Here is a 19,943-nt window from a genome sequence, read left to right as displayed (position 1 = left end):
AAGACAAGATAAATAAATGATAAATGGGTTATACTTGTATAGCGCTTTTCTACCTTCAAGGTACTCAAAGCGCTTTGACAGTATTTCCACATTCACCCATTCACACACACATTCACACACTGATGGCGGGAGCTGCCATGCAAGGCGCTAACCAGCACCCATCAGGAGCAAGGGTGAAGTGTCTTGCCCAAGGACACAACGGACGTGACTAGGATGGTAGAAGGTGGGGATTGAACCCCAGTAACCAGCAATCCTCCGATTGCTGCCACTCTACCAACTTCGCCAAGATATTTGATGTTCAAACTCATAAACGTTATATTTTTTTTGCAAATAATAATTAACTTAGAATTTCATGGCTGCAACACGTGCCAAAGTAGTTGGGAAAGGGCATGTTCACCACTATGTTACATCACCTTTTCTTTTAACAACACTCAATAAACGATTGGGAACTGAGGAAACTAATTGTCAGGGTTGCCCCTGACAGTTTGGTTGTGTTTGTCTTAGTTTCCTGTCAGTGATTTTATTTTGTCTTCATTTCCTGATTGTCTCTCGGAGTGGTGTCCCCTCAGCTGTGGCTGATTGGCACCGGGCCACACCTGGTGCCAATCAACCAGCTGCTATTTATACCTGCTCTGCCCTCTAGTCACTGCTGGATTATTGTCACTTCTACATGTAGCTTCTACCCGTCACTATTTGTCGTTGTAGCTCTGTCTACTTTTGTCCACTACGCTCAAGTCATAGTTCCTTCATGTCACAGTAAGTGTTTTTGTTTTTTGTCCACAGTTAGCCTTTGTGCTATTTTAGTTCATAGCCTAGTTTGTTCTCCGCCTTGTGCGCGCTTTTTGTTTGTACCCTTTTGTTTGTTTTTTGCCATAGTGTTTAATTAAATCATGTTTTCCCATTCAACGCCTGCCGTCTCTGCATATTGGGGTTCGTCACCAACAAACTCTGACACTAATTGTTGAAGCTTTGAAAGTGGAATTCTTTCCCATTCTTGTTTTATGTAGAGCTTCAGTCGTTCAACAGTCCGGGGTCTCCGCTGTCGTATTTTACGCTTCATAATGCGCCACACATTTTCGATGGGAGACAGGTCTGGACTGCAGGCGGACCAGGAAAGTACCCGTACTCTTTTTTTACGAAGCCACGCTGTTGTAACACGTGCTGAATGTGGCTTGGCATTGTCTTGCTGAAATAAGCAGGGGCGTCCATGAAAAAGACGGCGCTTAGATGGCAGCATATGTTGCTCCAAAACCTGTATGTACCTTTCAGCATTAATAGTGCCTTCACAGATGTGTAAGTTATCCATGCCTTGGGCACTAATGCACCCCCATACCATCACACATGCTGGCTTTTGAACTTTGCGTCGATAACAGTCTGGATGGTTCGCTTCCCCTTTGGTCCGGATGACACGATGTCGAATATTTCCAAAAACAATTTGAAATGTGGACTAATCAGACCACAGAACACTTTTCCACTTTGCATGAGTCCATCTTAGATGATCTCGGGCCCAGAGAACCCGGCGGCGTTTCTGGATGTTGTTGATAAATGGCTTTAGCTTTGCATAGTAGAGCTTTAACTTGCACTTACAGATGTAGCGACGAACTGTATTTAGTGACAGTGGTTTTCTGAAATGTTCCTGAGCCCATGTGGTGATATCCTTTAGAGATTGATGTCGGTTTTTGATACAGTGCCGTCTGAGGGATTGAAGGTCACGGTCATTCAATGTTGGTTTCCGGCCATGCCGCTTACGTGGAGTGATTTCTCCAGATTTTCTGAACCTTTTGGTGATATTATGGACCGTAGATATTGAAATCTCTAAATTTCTTGCAATTGCACTTTGAGAAACGTTGTTCTTAAACTGTTTGACTAATTGCTCACGCAGTTGTGGACAATGGGTGTACCATGCCCCATCCTTTCTTGTGAAAGACTGAGCATTTTTTGGGAAGCTGTTTTTATACCCAATCATGGCACCCACCTGTTCCCAATTAGCCTGCACACCTGTGGGATGTTCCAAATAAGTGTTTGATGAGCATTCCTCAACTTTATCAGTATTTATTGCCAACTTTCCCAACTTCTTTGTCACATGTCGCTGGCATCAAATTCTAAAGTTAATGATTATTTGCACAATTTTTTTTTTTTATCAGTTTGAACGTCAAATATGTTGTCTTTGTAGCATATTTAACTGAATATGGGTTGAAAATGATTTGCAAATCATTGTATTCCGTTTATATTTACATCTAACACAATTTCCCAACTCATATGGAAACTGGGTTTGTAATATAAATATTATGTATAAGCATGTGTGTATATATATATATATATCAGTGTTTCCCCCAGAAAATTTGTTAGTTAAGGAGGTGTCTCTCCAGGGGGAAGGGGGTGGGTAACAGCGTAAGGAACAGCGTAACTCGGCCTGTCGCCATCACGTCTCTTTCGTTGCGCGAGGAAGCCTACAATTTTTGGTTGTGTTTTCCGCTCCATATGCTGAATGCCGATATACTACATCCATCCATCCATTTTCTACCGCTTATTCCCTTCGGGGTCGCGGGGGGCGCTGGAGCCTATCTCAGCTACAACCGGGTGGGAGGCGGGGTACACCCTGGACAAGTCGCCACCTCATCACAGGATATACTACATATATCTCGATATTTTTTTCCGTGAAGTAAAAACAATACACAAAACAGTCCTAGTTACTTGAGATACTAAGTATGTCATTATTGAATTGGATTGAATTATATTTATATAGCGATTTTCTCTAGTGACTCAAAGCGCTTTTACATAGTGAAACCCAATATCTAAGTTAAATTTAAACCAGTGTGGGTGGCACTGGGAGCAGGTGGGTAAAGTGTCTTGCCCAAGGACACAACGGAAGTGACTAGGATGGCGGAAGCGGGGATCGAACCTGTAACCCTCAAGTTGCTACCAACCGAGCTATACCGCCCCGGTAAATATTGACTTAGTAAGTAAATATTTTGACTTACTGTGTGCCCGGGAGGGGCAATTCCCGGGAAATTCGGGAGGGTTGGCAAGTATGCTCCACCGCCGTGTGCGCACAATTTGCTAAAAAACTCAGTGTACTCTGCGCTGAATTAAGCCGGCGATTTGGCGACTTTGATGGTCAGAAATGTAGATTTGAACTGCTTAGTAATCCCTTTGCAGTCGATGTGGAAAAAGCATCAATTAACCTCCAAATGGAGCTGATTGAACTCCAGTGTGATGACACGCTGAAGTCAAAGTATGATGCTGTTGGCGCCGCACAGTTTCCACAATTCATCCCTGACACAATGCCTCAGCTCCGCACCCAAGCTGCTCAATTGCTCTCCATGTTCGGCAGCACTTATCTATGTGAGCAATTTTTCTCCTCAATGAAGATGACGAAAACGTCTCACAGGATACGTCTGACTGATGAAGACCTCCATTCGATAATGAAGGTTGCCTCAGCTCAAAGCCTGAGCCCCGACATTAATGAACTAGCATCCAAGAAAAGATGCCAGGTACCTGGCTTGGGCACATCAGATTAGATCAGTGTGTTGCAAACTGAGCAGTTTAAAGTCCTGAATGGTTGGTTTATTCATTGTTATTTTATTTTCAAATGTATTACCCTGTGGAAAAAGTTAATGTTGATATTTACCTCAGAAGACTGCAAATAGAAAACAGGCATTCAATTTTTATTTAAATTGTATTTGATATGCCATTGATATTTTTTAATTATTATTATTATTTGAAACTCGATTTTGCATGTCACTATAAAGTTATATAAGCCTTGCTTGTTCGATATTCAATGCAAAACTTGTTTGGGTCCCTATTAAAAGGTTTTGTTCAGTTTTAAATTTTGGCCCACTCTGTATTTGAGTTTGACACCCCTGCTATAAACAAAGTCAAGTACGAGATGAGCTTCCAAAAAATATTAAATTTCCCTTTCACAACATATTATAAATACACATTGTACACAACATAAATACTGTTCAATTATATACACAGTAAAGGCATGTGAAATATCCTTGTACACATGTTAAACCTTTTGCACCAATTATATACTATATACAAACAATTCACGATTCACTGTGGACTGGACTTTCACAATATTATGTCAGACCCACTCGACATCCATTGCTTTCGGTCTCCCCTAGAGGGGGGGGGGGGGGGGGTTACCCACATATGCGGTCCTCTCCAAGGTTTCTCATAGTCATTCACATTGACGTCCCACTGGGGTGAGTTTTTCCTTGGCCGTATGTGGGCTCTGTACCGAGGATGTCGTTGTGGCTTGTGCAGCCCTTTGAGACACTTGTGATTTAGGGCTATATAAATAAACATTGATTGATTGATTGATTGAATTATACTTCCATTATATTTATATCCCACATTTAGTTTTTAATTAACATTGATCATAGTATTAACTACTGTGTTGATTCAAGAGTGATATATTTTTCCAAGACATTGGTCTTAAAGTTTTTTTTAAATGTGTGAATGTAACTGGAACATTTTAAGGAATCATCCAAGCTGTTTCGCAGTTGAACCCCCCTGACAAAAACACATCTACTCTTTAAGCTCGTTCTTATGTTTGCTTTCTGAAAGACAGCTGAACCTCTGAGGTCATAGGAACTCTCGCTAGGTTTGAACCTCTCCTGTAGACACAGAGGCAGCATGTGGTTATGAGCTTTGTATGTCACAATAGCAGTGTTGAGGTCAACAAGATCGTGCAGTATTAATGTTTTTAATTTAATAAACAGAGCATCATGATAATCCGCATAATTTACAATTGTAATCGCTTTCTTTTGAAATAAGAACATAGAATTGATGTTTGATTTGTAATAGTTACCCCAGATTTCAACACAATAATTAAGATATGGGAGTACGAATGAATTATATAACATGTAAAGAGCCTTTTGATTTACAGAGTTTTTAATTTTATGTTACATAGCAATGATTTTTGCCATCTTTGTCTTGAGTATTTTTATGTACAGTTTCCAATTTAATTTATCATCTATATAGATTCCGAAAAATGTTGTTGAATACACCCTTTCTATCTCCATATCATCAATTCTTATATGACACTGTATGTTATTTTTTATTTAGGACGCTGTATCGATCCGTTGTGGTGAAGAAGGAGCTGAGCCGGAAGGCAAAGCTCTCAATTTACCGGTCGATCTACGTTCCCCTCCTCACCTATGGTCATGAGCTTTGGGTTATGACCGAAAGGACAAGATCACGGGTACAAGCGGCCGAAATGAGTTTCGTCCGCCGGGTGGCGGGTCTCTCCCTTAGAGATAGGGTGAGAAGCTCTGTCATCCGGGAGGAGCTCAAAGTAAAGCCGCTGCTCCTCCACATCGAGAGGAGCCAGATGAGGTGGTTCGGGCATCTGGTCAGGATGCCACCCGAACGCCTCCCTAGGGAAGTGTTTAGGGCACGTCTGACCGGTAGGAGGACACGGGGAAGACCCAGGACACTTTGGGAAGACTATGTCTCCCGGCTGGCCTGGGTACGCCTCTGGATCCCCCGGGAAGAGCTGGACGAAGTGGCTGGGGAGAGGGAAGTCTGGGCTTCCCTGCTTAGGCTGCTGCCCCCGCGACCCGACCTTGGATAAGCGGAAGAAGATGGATGGATGGATAGATGGTTTTATTTAGGTTGATTGATAGTTTATTGGCATCAAACCATTGCTTTAGTATGTGTAGTTCACTCTCTACAGTCTCTAGGAGTTGGCCAAGGTCTTGCCCAGAACAGTACAGACTTGTATCATCAGCAAAGAGAATACAGTTTTTTAAAGATTTTACAGATATCATTAATATACAATAAAAACAATTTTTGTCCCAGTACAGAACCTTGGGGTACTTCATGTGTTATAATCTTTTTATCTGAATCTACATTGTTCATATGCACATACTGTTCTCTGCCACCAAGATAACTTTTCAACCAATCATGAGCAAGACCTCTGCTCTGACACCATACCTCTGCATTTTGTTTAAAAAGTAATGTGTGATCGATGATGTCAAAGGCCTTGCTCAGGTCAATAAAAAGGCCAACAACAAACTCCCTCTTATCAATTGCAGTGGTTACCTCCTCAACTAGTTCCATCACTGCCATGGAAGTGGACCTGTTTGATTGAAAACCGTATTGGTGTTCACTTAGCAAGTGATGCTTATCAATAAAACTGTCTAATCTTGATACAAAAAAATTTTCAAGGACTTTTGAAAATTGTGAGAGTAAAGAAATAGGCCTATAGTTGGTGAACTGATGTTCATCTCCACTTTTGAAGATGGGAATAACTTTTGTCGTTTTCATTTTCATTGGGAAGACACCTTTTATAAAATAAATATTGCATATATAAGTGAAGGGAACTATAAAATCAACAATTTCCTTGATCAGAGAAAAGTCCAAGTCACAGCAGTCTGTTGACTTCTTGTTTTTTTGAGAATTTACAATTTCTGTGATTTCACTTTCATGAACAGGAGAAATAAAAAAGATTCTAAGTTGCTTTGAATGGTTTGTTCATTAAATTTGACACTGTTTTCGGGTTGTACAATTTAATTTGCTAAATTGGGTCCAACATTCACAAAGAAGGTGTTGAAAGCATCCGTTATTTCCTTAGGGTCATTTATAGTTTGATTATTTTCTATGAAATAGCTTGGATGTTCCTTATTTGTCATGTTTTTTTAATGATACCATTTAAAACTTTCCACGTACCCTGGATGCTATTTTTATGTTGTTCTAATAGGTTACAGTAAAATTTTATTTTGCTGTGCTTTATTATTTGTGTTAACTTATTTTTGTACATTTTATATTTGTGTTCAGTTTCTTTGGTTCTGTACTTTAAATGTCTTCTGTAAAGATAAGTTTTCTTTTTTCAGGACTTCAATAGTCCCCTTGTGATCCACGGTTTGTCTTTAACAGTGCTGTCCTTAATGTCATGTTTTTGAATTGGACAGTGCTTATCATACAATTTTATGAAAATGTTAAGAAAAGTTTCATATGCCTCATCCGGGTCTGTGGAGGTATAAACCTCCCCCGAGTCTTGAGCACATAACTCTGACTTGAATGCTGCCATAGTTTCTGGTGTTTGATGTCTAACAAATCTATATTGAACTGCTTTTTTGTTTTTTCTCTTATCAAAGAAATTGTGGAAAATACTGAATACAGGTAGATGATCACATATGTCATTGAGTAGTAGTCCTGCTGTTATTTGATTCTCTGGTTGATTGATGAAAATGTTATCTATCAGTGTGGCAAAGTCTACTGTTATTCTGGTTGGTTTTGTGATGAGGGGAAATAAATTATTGCTGTACAATCCTGTTATAAAATCTGTTGTTTTGGTACTGTCCATGGGGTTCAGAAGATTAATATTAAAATCACAGCACACAATATGGATCTTGTTTGACTTACTGAACAAATAATCCAATTTTTGATTGAATGTGTCTAGACATGATCCAGGCGTTCCATAAACACAACTGACATTTATTTTTTTGGATTTTTCTACTTCAATTTCTACAGTTATACATTCAAAGACTCCAGCTATAGCAGTTGATTTGCTGTCAATCTACCAACAGTTTAAATCTCGATTCACAAAAAGTGCTACTCCTCCTCCCCTTTTTCCAGATCTGTTTGTAGTGAATAATTCATAACCTTCCAATCTCATTTCACAACACTTGTTCTCATCGAGCAAAGTCTCTGAGACTGCAACAATACTAAATGTGTTGAACTGGCTCAGATATTCTCTAATATAGTCATAGTTTTTATACAAGCTTCGGCTATTAAAATGTATTACGGTAAATGATTTGTCCATATTCAGACATTTAAATTGTTCATCTGTGTAGTACTCACAGTTTCTAGTAATATTATTGTAAAGATTACAATCCGGATCTATGTCACTGCCAAACTCATTTGAATTGCAGTTGTAATTGATATTGTCATAAAAGTGTAGTTGGATGTTATTAGAATTATTATACAGTTCACTACTATGATTATTATCAGTACTTCTGCATTCTAATTCCTTATCACCAACATTGGTAAAGATATTTTTTAATTCACTTTCCATTATATTTTAGTTTTTTCTTTTTCTTTGTACAGATAACACATTTGTATCCACCTCCACTGAAACACTTGCACTGAAACACACACATACAAACTCCAAAAACACAAAAAACATATAGATCAGCAAACCACAAACTATGCAAATTTTTCCAAATCATTTAAAGGCCTACTGAAATGATTTTTTTTATTTAAACGGGGATAGCAGATCCATTCTATGTGTCATATTTGATCATTTCGCGATTTTGCCATATTTTTGCTGAAAGGATTTAGTAGAGAACATCGACGATAAAGTTCGCAACTTTTGGTCGCTGATAAAAAAAGCCTTGCCTGTACCGGAAGTAGCGTGACGTCACAGGTTGAAAGGCTCCTCACATTTCCCCATTGTTTACACCAGCAGCGACAGCGATTCGGACCGAGAAAGTGACGATTACCCCATTAATTTGAGCGAGAATGAAAGATTTGTGGATGAGGAACGTGAGAGTGAAGGACTAGAGTGCAGTGCAGGACGTATCTTTTTTGCTCTGACTGTAACTTAGGTACAAGGGCTCATTGGATTCCACACTTTCTCCTTTTTCTATTGTGGATCACGGATTTGTATTTTAAACCACCTCGGATACTATATCCTCTTGAAAATGAGAGTCGAGAACGCGAAATGGACATTCACAGTGACTTTTATCTCCACAACAATACATCGGCGAAGCACTTTAGCTACGGAGCTAACGTGATAGCATCAGGCTTAACTGCAAATAGAAACAAAAGAAATAAACCCCTGACTGGAAGGATAGACAGAAAATCAACAATACTATTAAACCATGGACCTGTAACTACACGGTTAATGCTTTCCAGCCTGGCGAAGCTTAACAATGCTGTTGCTAACTACGCCATTGAAGCTAACTTAGCTACGGGACCTCACAGAGCTATGCTAAAAACATTAGCTATCCACCTACGCCAGCCAGCCCTCATCTGCTCATCAACACCAGTGCTCACCTGCGTTCCAGCGATCGACGGAGCGACGAAGGACTTCACCCGATCATCGATGCGGTCGGCGGCTAGCGTCGGATAGCGCGTCTGCTATCCAAGTCAAAGTCCTCCTGGTTGTGTTGCTGCAGCCAGCTGCTAATACACCGATCCCACCTACAGCTTTCTTCTTTGCAGTCTTCATTGTTCATTAAACCAATTGCAAAAGATTCACCAACACAGATGTCCAGAATACTGTGGAATTTTGCGATGAAAACAGCTTGGATACAATGGTGTCTGAATACTTCCGTTTCAACGATTGACATCACGCACATACGTCATCATACATAGACGTTTTCAACCGGAAGTTTCGCGGGAAACTTAAAATTGCACTTTATAAGTTAACCCGGCCGTATTGGCATGTGTTGCAATGTTAGGATTTTATCATTGATATATAAACTATCAGACTGCGTGGTCGGTAGTAGTGGGTTTCAATAGGCCTTTAAGCTCCTGACTATTAGCACTTGTGCCTGCTCAGGTGCACCATATAGCTTTATGTAGACTTTGCAGTTGGACGACCATGTTGCTTGTATTTTTCCCTCTTTGCGTAGGTACCGAGCTCTTTTAGCAATATCAGCATTGCTCTTGGTTAAATGTTCATTGAGATAAACATTTGATCCCTTGAGCATCCTACTTTGTCGCAAAATAATTTTCTATTTGCAAACCTCATAATGATGGTTGCCAGTTTGGCTTTTATCTTTCTGAGGGAAACGTGACAAGCTTCTTATTCTCCTTATTTATGCTAAATCCCTTTTCTTGGAGGAATTTCACCACCTGCCGCTCCACTGAGTCCAAATCTGGGTCCCTGGGCACTGATTTCTGGACCTCGGACCTCACTGCAGCAGCAAATGACGCAGGTCGCGTTGGCAGACCAGTAACAATGACATCGTTCATTCTAGTATACTGTTCTAAATCAGATAATCTATTTTGCAGTTGCACAATCCTATTGTCTTTCTCTTCATTTTGCTTCTTCAGTTCCTTAATATATTTTATCATGTCCATCAAAGTGTCTTGCTTACTTGTCATTGCTTCCATTTGGTGTGCCATAAACTCCACTGATTTCCGTAGCTCCTCATTAGATCTCTTTAGTTCTTCCATTTCTCTTTTGGTGGCCTTCGTTGTGATAGCTGTTGGGCCTCTGTTGAAGCCTGTAGCCGGCCTGATGATAGCTGCTGGGCTTCTGCTGAGGCCTGGAGCCGGCCTGATGATAGCTGTTGGGCTTCTGCTGAAGCCTGGAGCCGACCTGATGATAGCTGCTGATCTTCTGCTGAGGCCTGGAGCCCACCTGATGATAGCTGCTGGGCTTCTGCTGAGGCCTGGAGCCGACCTGATGATAGCTGCTGGGCTTCTGCTGAGGCCTGGAGCCGACCTGATGATAGCTGCTGGGCTTCTGCTGAGGCCTGGAGCCGACCTGATGATAGCTGTTGGGCCTCTGTTAAAGCCTGGAGCCGACCTTTGACGTGAAGTAATTGGAGCCTGTTCGTGCGCGTGCGTCCATGCGGAGTCCTAATCCAGACTAGCCTTAGCTTGGTTTAGTTTAGCCTAGCCTAGCTAGCTAGCGAGGTAGTGTTGCAGTGTGCTAACAGCGACTATCTAGTAGCTGCTGCTCCTCTCTTGGCGACAATACAAAAATGACGCCTTTCCGTTTGATTACACTAAAGTTTTTATAAAGATAAAGAAGTAAAGTCGGATTTCGGCCCCTTGACCAAATATTTAAAGTCCAATGCGGCCCCCAGGGAAAAAAGTTTCATCATCTGCACCGCACTGACACTGCTCACCTCTCGTTTGTCACGCACTGACGAGGTCACGACAGTGTATGAATTCGGGCCCACGCAACACTATTGTCAAAGAACGATATTTAAGATTGAAAGGATATTTAAGATTGAAACTACATCTTGTGAGACCATCTCGGCCAACTCCGAAGCTAGCTTAGCTGTCGATTAAATGTGAGTTCAGATATTTTATTTCTTTATTTTTTCACGTTTAAAATGTTTTTTGCAATTTTAATTGTGACAGTACCAAATAATATATGTTTTAATTGCTGATGCGGGTTTATTGATTTTTAAATGCGCCAGATAATAACCCGTTTTGTACAATGCCCAGTAGTGCATAAATGTGTTCATGTATAGTGTTTCTCCAGCAATGGTCATGCGGTGACATAAATGATGATATTTTTAGAGGTAAGCATTGAAGTCGGACATCACTGAAGGCCTAGGTGGGAAACGCACGGCCCGCCACTGTCATAAAGGTATTCTAGTAAAATATGCGTGTGTAAATATACAATGTGTAAATATCAAAATATTACATTGAATCACTTTTTGTCAGGCAATATTACATTTAATGACAATTTTACATAAATGAAAAAGGGACAAGCGGTAGAAAATGGATGGATGGATGGATGGAACACATCCAAACACTTTATATTTATTATGTGCACGAAAAAATAACAGTTACAATTGTATGTATCTTCCAAACAAGAAAGAGGTTTTATCACATCAACATCGGACTAACAACCGTCCTTTAAATCTTATTAACACCACAGAAAAGGCAAACTGTCATTTTCGGGACACGATAAAGGCTTAAATAATGTCAGACACGTAGCGTTACAATAACCCATACTTGCCAACCTTGAGACCTCCAATATCGGGAGGTGGGGGGTAGGGGGTGGTTGGGGGCGTGGTTATTTACAGCTAGAATTCACCAACTCGAGTATTTCATATATATTTCATATATATATATATATGTATGAAATACTTGACTTTCAGTGAATTCTAGCTATATATATATATATATATTTATTTTATTTACAAAATAAAAGAAATACTTCAATTTCAGTGTTCCGGTGGCTATCCATTAGATGGCAGTATTGTCCTGTTTAACTTCTCCGTTAATGATGAGTATATCATTTCGGCCACCGTGTTCAATGGAGAAGTCTGTTCTACAAAATTTACAGGCAACATACACCTTCCCCTTCGAACTGTCCTGGATGAACTGAAATTCTTGTTTCCATTCGTTTTGGAACTTGCAAGCGTATTTCTTCATCTTGCTCGTCGACGGCGTCGCCATGTCTGTAATTTCCTCGTTCTTCTGCTTCTCTCCTTGTTGTGTGCGCAGTTGTGCACTCTACTCTCTAAAAGCCCTAGATGTTATGACGTCATTGGGCAGGCAAGCTGTTTATATTGTGGGAAAGCGGACGTGAGAACAGGCTGTCCCCACTCAGTCTCAGGTCCGCATTGAGCTGGAGGGGGCGTGGCCTCCAGCTCCGGCTGAATACCGGGAGTTTGTCGGGAGAGAATCTCTGCCGGGAGGTTGTGGGGAGAGGCGCTGAATACCGGGATTCTCCTGCTAAAAACGGGAGGGTTGGCAAGTATGGAATAACCACCAAGATAAAGTGTTAGTATTGTACCTAGTAATCCGCTGTAGACAGGCAAAGCCAAGAGATACAGGTTTAGCGAACGCTGCGCGCTTCCGCGACAGAAATACATTTTTGGCAGGCATTCACATTTTGGCACAACACCGGAAGTGCTGGTCCGTAAAAATAAGCTTTTAACAAGACTTCCCTCGACGAGGTTGTTGTCAATGTTACAGGTACCGGCGTGGGTACCTCGTCACAGCTTATAGTTATCCTGCAATATGGACACAATGATCACAAATTGAAACGTGTTGTCGCTTTCACAGATTCCACAGGATTGTGTTTTTATTGAACCACAATAAAATATATTCTGTCTCTTTTTTTCTTTTGTTTTTTTCCATTGTCTTTTCAATGTTCATATTTTTGCATTATCACAATAATAATCGTTATAACAATCATTCTGTTATTATTCAAATTGACACTACATAACTCCATTCTCATTATACATCATCTGTTGTCTTCATCAATATTGCTCGTTTTCCTTTTCAGCATAATACTGTTTCTACAGTGTCTATATTCTTGTAGTGTCACTACATTGCTTTGGCAAAGCCCACGTGTGAGTAGCTGCATCACTACAGTGCACCCAGAAAGTAGACAGTGGCTAATGCTATCAACACTGGCAGAACTGGACCATTAAACTAGATAGAAAGTTGTAATACAAAAACGAACTCGTATTGTACACATGTAGGCTCATTGCACTTGTCACTTTTGCAGAAGTGGCTAGAAAAATAAACTGCAGCAGCCCACATTGCATTACATTACAATGTCCCAAAATGAACACCAAACGTCATCATCCTTACATCAAACTAAAGCTCAGTGACTGCACTTTATCACAAAATTATTTGTGTTTCAAATATAGCTGCTTTAAGGTCATTACTAACCTGTAATATGGACACAAGGATCACAAATTGAAACGTGTTGTCGCTTTCACAGATTCCACAGGATTGTGGAGTTTGGGCGGAAACACGTCAGTGTACAGGAGACTCCCACGGTGAAACAGACCTACACTGCCCCCTACTGTCAGTAGTTAGCTGTTGTTTAGCAATCTGTTGAGATCCGTAGTGTCACCATTACCTCTCATTCACATGAATATTATCAAAACAAATTATATAAATACACAATAACAACTTTTTGTGGGTGTCACATCAACAAACAAGTGCCTCTTGAGTTTCTGCCTGCCTGCCTTTATTTTTTGCTTGCACTACATCTTCAGACCCTCGTTACAATACTTTAGTATTTGGAGGGCTTTAATACTCACCTTTTTGTGACAAAAAGCATCACTCTCCATTACAGCTCTGCATTCGACAGGGAGCAATGCTACTCCTGATTGGTGCTATTGTGCAATACTTAATTTGGTGTTATAGCTTGACGCCTTAGGTAAAAAGCCTTAGATAAAAACTATTTTCTTCTCGCTTTCTCCTCTTGCGCTTTATTTGTAAACAAAACTCTAATAAGGCGCCAATTTGTGTTTCAGAAGGTATTACGCCATCACGCATGCACATGCGCAGTAACATGAAATAGTCTATAGCGGCGTGAGAAGGAAGGGGGGCTGTCAAAACAACCATGATTGATTTAGCATTTTGGTGTATTTTTTAAATCACAGTTTAAGACAAATATAATACAAAAACGTGTTTTAAATATGATTCATCTTTACTAAACTCAACTGGATGTCAACATTTTAAATGCAGTATTGAGGTGTTATTATTTCTTGAAAAAGTAAACTTCCCTAATAAGTGTACAGAGTGTGTTTCATCATATATTCATTTTAATTACGTATTTTTCAATTACATTTCTTTATTTTATCTGTAGATTCTGCAATTTGGCGCCCCCTGCAACAGATTGTCCCCCTGCTTGCATCGCCTGAGAACACCGGCCCTTAAAGTGTTTATAAAGTGTGACATTAAATTTTTAGCATTGAACATGATGGGAAAAAAACTAACATAGCATTATCCATCATCCATTCATTTTCTACCGCTTGTCCCTTACGGGGTCGCAGGGGGTGCTGGAGCCTATCTCAGCTGCATTAGTCCAGGTCAAACACAAAGTAGTCCTTTTCTGTTTAGGCATAACTGGAAATGTGGTTTTATTTTGTTTAATTTGACTTATTTTAATATATACCATGGTTTACGGTTTACAAAAGCAAACTTATTTTGCAATATTTTGGGAGAAATGGAACGATTAAATGTATTGTCAATGGAAGATTAAATGTGTTCTTTCTCGTTTTCATGGCCGAAGAGGCAATCAAAAGACAGTAATCATCTTGAAGCTTGTGCAGTTTCTTTGGCTCGCCAAAGTTGACGTCACTGACATGCGCAGTAAGGCGGTTTGTCGGCACTACGAGCATGTCTAAAAAACAGCGTCTCTCTGTGGACAAATAACATGAAAAAAGCAACGAAAATACTTGCTTATGAACCACTTTCATTTGAGATTGATACACGATAAGATGATTATCTTCAAGAAGACACAAAATAATAACAAAATAAGGCCTTTATTAGGGTGGCGTTAAAGCGACAAAGAAAACGATGTTTAGCAGACGTGGTTAACGTTAGCTTGCAGAGCAGCAAATGAAATTCTACCTGAGAGCTTGTCTCTTAAGTCTTCATTGGGAATTTGTCTCACCTGGTCTTCAAAGCAATGGCTTCTTCTCCACGACTGCATGCATCCTCCAGCTGTCCAGCTGGCCGAAAGATCCATAAACTGCTGGCTGTGTGTGGAACCACAACCCACATGAAAAACGACCTGCTCCTCCTCAAGCCTGAAGGACCTCAAGTCAACAAACATCTGGTCTTCTTCCACGGAGACATTCAGGTGAATACATGAATAAGCTAGGTAACATTCTACTAAATGACGAACAAACATTCTATAATTCTATTTTTTCATGATCTATCCAATTTATTCCATTTTATTTATAATGTATTCCTATTAACCTATGCTATTTATAACCACCCTATTTATATTATATTCTATTTAAGTTATTATTCAGATTCCGATTTTATTTGAACATAATAGATTACAAATAATGCATCACATTTTTTAATTTTTTTTACACCATATCCAAAAATGAGCAGGAAGAAGCAAGGCTTACTTAATCCTACCCCTTTTCCACTTCATATCAATTATGTACACATATATTCACTGCCTGTACTCTGTGTGTACACATTTCAAACATTTTACACATTACAATCATCCATCAATCCATTTTCTACCGCTTGTCCCTTTTGGGGTCACGGCGGGTGCTGGAGCCTATCTCAGCTGCATTCGGGTGGAAGGCAGGCCACACCCTGGACAAGTCGCCACCTCATCACAGGGCCAACACAGATAGACAGACAACGTTCACACCCACATTCACACACTAGGGCCAATTTAGTGTTGCCAATCAATCAGTGTAGCGTTAATACAACGGATTTCTTCATAAGTCACTTATAATAAGATAAATACAATCTCTTTATCTGTCCTTCCTAAAGTTTAAGATATTTACCAAGATTCTTCTTCTTTGTACTTAGTAAACATTTGTAGTTTGATTAGTTTCTTAAAGGCCTACTGAAACCCACTACTACCGACCACGCAGTCTGATAGTTTATATATCAATGATGAAATCTTAACATTGCAACACATGCCAATACGGCCGGGTTAACTTATAAAGTGCAATTTTAAATTTCCCGTCACACTTCCGCTTGAAAACGTCTCGGTATGATGACGTATGCGCGTGACGTAGCCAGTTTAAAAAGAGGTATGGCTTCCCCATTGAAGCCAATACGAAATAGCTCTGTTTTCATCTCATTATTCCACAGTATTCTGGACATCTGTGTTGGTGAATCTGTTGCAATTTGTTCATTGCATTATGGAGAAAAGCTGAGCAAGCAAAGAAGAAAGTTGTCGGTGCGAAGCGGATATTTTGCGAGGGAAGTCAGCAACACAACACAGCCGGTGTTTGTTTACATTCCCGAAAGATGCAGTCAAGATCGAAGAACTCGGACAACAGAGACTCTAACCAGGAGGACTTTGATTTGGATACACAGACGCGATACCGTGAGTACGTAGCTGTGCTTCCAAACATTTGATCGCTTGCTATAACTAGCTCGAGCTAGGATTAATTTGTGGCATATTAAATATAAGCCTGGTTGTGTTGTGGCTAATAGAGTATATATATGTCTTGTGTTTATTTACTGTTGTAGTCATTCCCAGCTGAATATCAGGTGCCACCCGCGCGCTTCCAAACATTTGATTGCTTGCCCGTACGTGCGTGTCATGTACGTAACTTTGGTTAAATATATAAGCTTTATGAACCTTGGGTTAGGTCAGGGGTCGGCAACCCGCGGCTCCGGAGCCGCATGCGGCTCCTTGACCACTCTGATGCGGCTCAGCTACATACATGCCGACCCCCCCGATTTTCCCAGGAGATTTATGGATCTCAGTGTCTCTCATAGATTACTCCTAGGGAAAAACTAATCCTATTTACACTCTTACTTACTAAATAAAGGGCGTGCCCTAATTGCACTGCAGCAATTGTCCTCTATAGCATTTACATACAGCGTGCCAGTCCAGCCACATGTTGCATGTTGTCATTACTTGCACACAGGAGACAGCAAAGCATACTTACTCATCAGCCACACAGCTTACACTGACGGTAGCCGTATCAAACAACTTTAACATTGTTACGTTACAAATATGCGCCACACTGTGAACCCACACCAAAAAAGAATGAAAAACACATTTCTGGAGAACATCCCACCGTAACACAACATAAACACAACAGAACCATTACCCAGAATCCCATGCAGCCCTAACTCTTCCGGTCTACATTATACACCCCCGCTACCACCAAATCCCCCCACACATCAACCCCCCCCCCCCCTCTCCGTGCGTTGGTTGAGCGGAAGAGTTAGGGCTGCATGGGATTCTGGGTATTGGTACCGTCAGTGTAAGATGTGTGGCTGCTGAGTTAGTAGCCTTGCTGTCTCTTACGTGAGCAAGCTAGAACAGCATTCCACTTGTGGTCGAGCAGGTACACTGTCAGGGCAGACTGTAGAGGGCGCCAAATGTAGTGTCATCACGCTCTGATATTCGGGAGTCTCCCGGGAAAAATTAGAGGGTTGGCAAGTATGACGCTATCAAGCGGCTATCAAGCGACATTCATTCAAAACTCGCGGGCTGCACAAACATCAAATTTCCATAATTAAAGTGCGTGCCGGTGCGTGTGTCTGAGATCCCTGGTTAACATAGCACAAAGCATGTAAGCTTTGTATGCGGTGATTTTCATTTTAAATTTTACATTTTTTTTGTGGCTCCCATTACTTTCTATAATTTGTGAAACTTGCCAAAATGGCTCTTTGAGTGGTAAAGGTTGCCGACCCCTGGGTTAGGTGAACGGTTCTTTGGGCTGAGTGAGTGTGTGTGTTGTGCAGGTGTTTGAATTGTATTGGCGGGTTATATATACGGGATCCAGTCCATATAACCCGCTCAAGCTATAACTAGCTCGAGCTAGTAGCTAGGAGCTAGCATAACAAACACCTAGGTGTTTTTATGCGGGATTAATTTGTGGCATATTAAATATAAGCCTGGTTGTGTTGTGGCTAATAGAGTATATATATGTCTTGTGTTTATTTACTGTTGTAGTCATTCCCATCTGAATATCAGGTCAACCCCGGCTCTCACAGCATCTTCCCTATCTGAATCGCTTCCACTCCCCACTAGTCCTTCACTTGCATTTTCCTCATCCACAAATCTTTCATCCTCGCTCAAATTAATGGGGAAATCGTCACTCTCACTTCTGGCGGCCATCATTGTAAACAATAGGGAACTTTGTGGATATGTCCAATTGACTACGTCACGCTACTTCCGGTAGGGGCAAGCCTTTTTTTATCAGATACCAAAAGTTGCGATCTTTATCGTCGTTGTTTTATACTAAATCCTTTCAGCAAAAATATGGCAATATCGCCAAATGATCAAGTATGACACATAGAATAGATCTGCTATCCCCGTTTAAATAAATACAAATAATTTCAGTAGGCCTTTAAAGTGGATCATGTTAGTACATTGTTTCACTTATTTTTTTTAAATAATATTTATTTATTAATTTGATAGGGAAATCATAATACAGGTACTGAGAAAAAAGACACTTTTTTTGTGTCCCCCCCCCCCAAAAAAAAAAAAAATCGGAAAAATAGTTACAATAAAAAACAAAACACAAACAAACATACAGAGAAGTGTCACTGAATACAAAGAAGAACAAAAAAAAAATAGTTCAGGTAAGTGGAAATGTTCATTGTCAACAGTTAGTGTCACATTTATTCTATAGTGTCTTTAATTTAGCTATGTAACTAATTATACAGCCCCAGGTCAAGTCAAATTGTTTTGGTGTACCCCTCACATTATATTAAATGTTCTATAAATCTAAGAAAAACATGAGGTCCTTAAGCCATAGGGAGGCCTTGGGGGCAAACTGTGATTTCCACTCCAATCAAATCTTTCTACGAGCTATTAATGATGCAAAGGCGATACTATCCCTAAAAGTCTGCTTAATTTTTTGATAGTTTGGTGGAATTCCAAACATAGCCAATTCTGCACAAGGAGTCATCTTAAAATTTAGTGCATCTGCAAGATGTTTAAAAATATTAATCCAGTAGGCTTTCAGACAGGGACAGGACCAGAACATGTGTGGCATGTTTGCAGGAGTCGATTGACAGCGATTACATGTATCTGCAATATTGGCATATATTTTGGAAAGTTTAGGGTTAGTAAAATATAGCGATGGACAACCTTAAACTGTATCAGATGTTTCACTTCTTTACTTAATCCATTCCATAATTGAATTTCACATACTGATATGCTAAAAGTCTTTAGTGTCGTGCGTGCATACAAAGGTTTTAGGTTACATTTTTCTCTAAGGTTATTTTTCTCTTCTTTCGTTGAGAAGAGTTGTTGTAAATTCTTGGGTAACAGGTTGTAGTTTGCTTTGTGCATCATTTTGGCTGTTTGCAAATTCACCAAATCATTGAATTTCAATATTTTTGATTCAATAAATCCATCCCATCCATCCATTTTCTACCGCTGCATTCGATAAATAAATGGTTTCTATATTCTCAATACCCAGCATTGTATATTATCTTAAATGGCCTTTTTTGTAACACGATTAGTGAATGTAATGTACTTTTGTAGTTATTCCCCCATATTTCTGCACAATACATACATACTATTGTTATTGTGGTACCCACTAAACTAAATCTGGGACCTCGGGCACAACATTTTATGCTGTCTCATGTGTGCTGCTATGACAATAAAGTTCCTTGAATCCTTTAATAATGTCTTTTTTTTAAAGGGTAGTTGTATTCAAGGTTAGTTGGTATTCAGGTTAGTTGTAACTATATATATATATAAATATTAGGGTTGTTCAGTATACCGGTACTAATAAAGTGCCGCGTTATTAATTGATTGAAATCGGTACTATACTGCCTTTGAAAAGTATCGGTACCGTTCTGTCATCTGTGTC

At 40.0% G+C, this 19,943-nt stretch overlaps 1 protein-coding gene across 3 annotated transcripts in view; it reads right to left on the bottom strand.

The window, feature by feature from the left end:
- ftcdnl1 (formiminotransferase cyclodeaminase N-terminal like 1) overlaps positions 1-15,223 on the bottom strand; it is a 110,466-nt gene extending 95,243 nt beyond the window's left edge. Inside the window, exon 1 of one of the 3 annotated variants that reach the window (XM_062067827.1) lies at positions 15,074-15,223. In XM_062067827.1, the coding sequence (XP_061923811.1) occupies positions 15,074-15,183 (110 nt within the window). In that variant the 5' untranslated portion in view covers positions 15,184-15,223. Of the gene's footprint in view, positions 1-10,061; positions 10,194-13,335; positions 13,479-15,073 lie in introns of those variants that run through there. The other 2 variants (XM_062067829.1, XM_062067830.1) reach the window with 2 other exon arrangements.
- Between the last annotated feature and the right edge of the window lie 4,720 nt (positions 15,224-19,943).

This window comes from Entelurus aequoreus, linkage group LG13 (assembly GCF_033978785.1).
Source record: "Entelurus aequoreus isolate RoL-2023_Sb linkage group LG13, RoL_Eaeq_v1.1, whole genome shotgun sequence".
Taxonomy (NCBI): domain Eukaryota; kingdom Metazoa; phylum Chordata; class Actinopteri; order Syngnathiformes; family Syngnathidae; genus Entelurus; species Entelurus aequoreus.
Note: the sequence above shows the minus strand (reverse complement) of the source record. Positions and strands in the feature narration are given on the sequence as shown.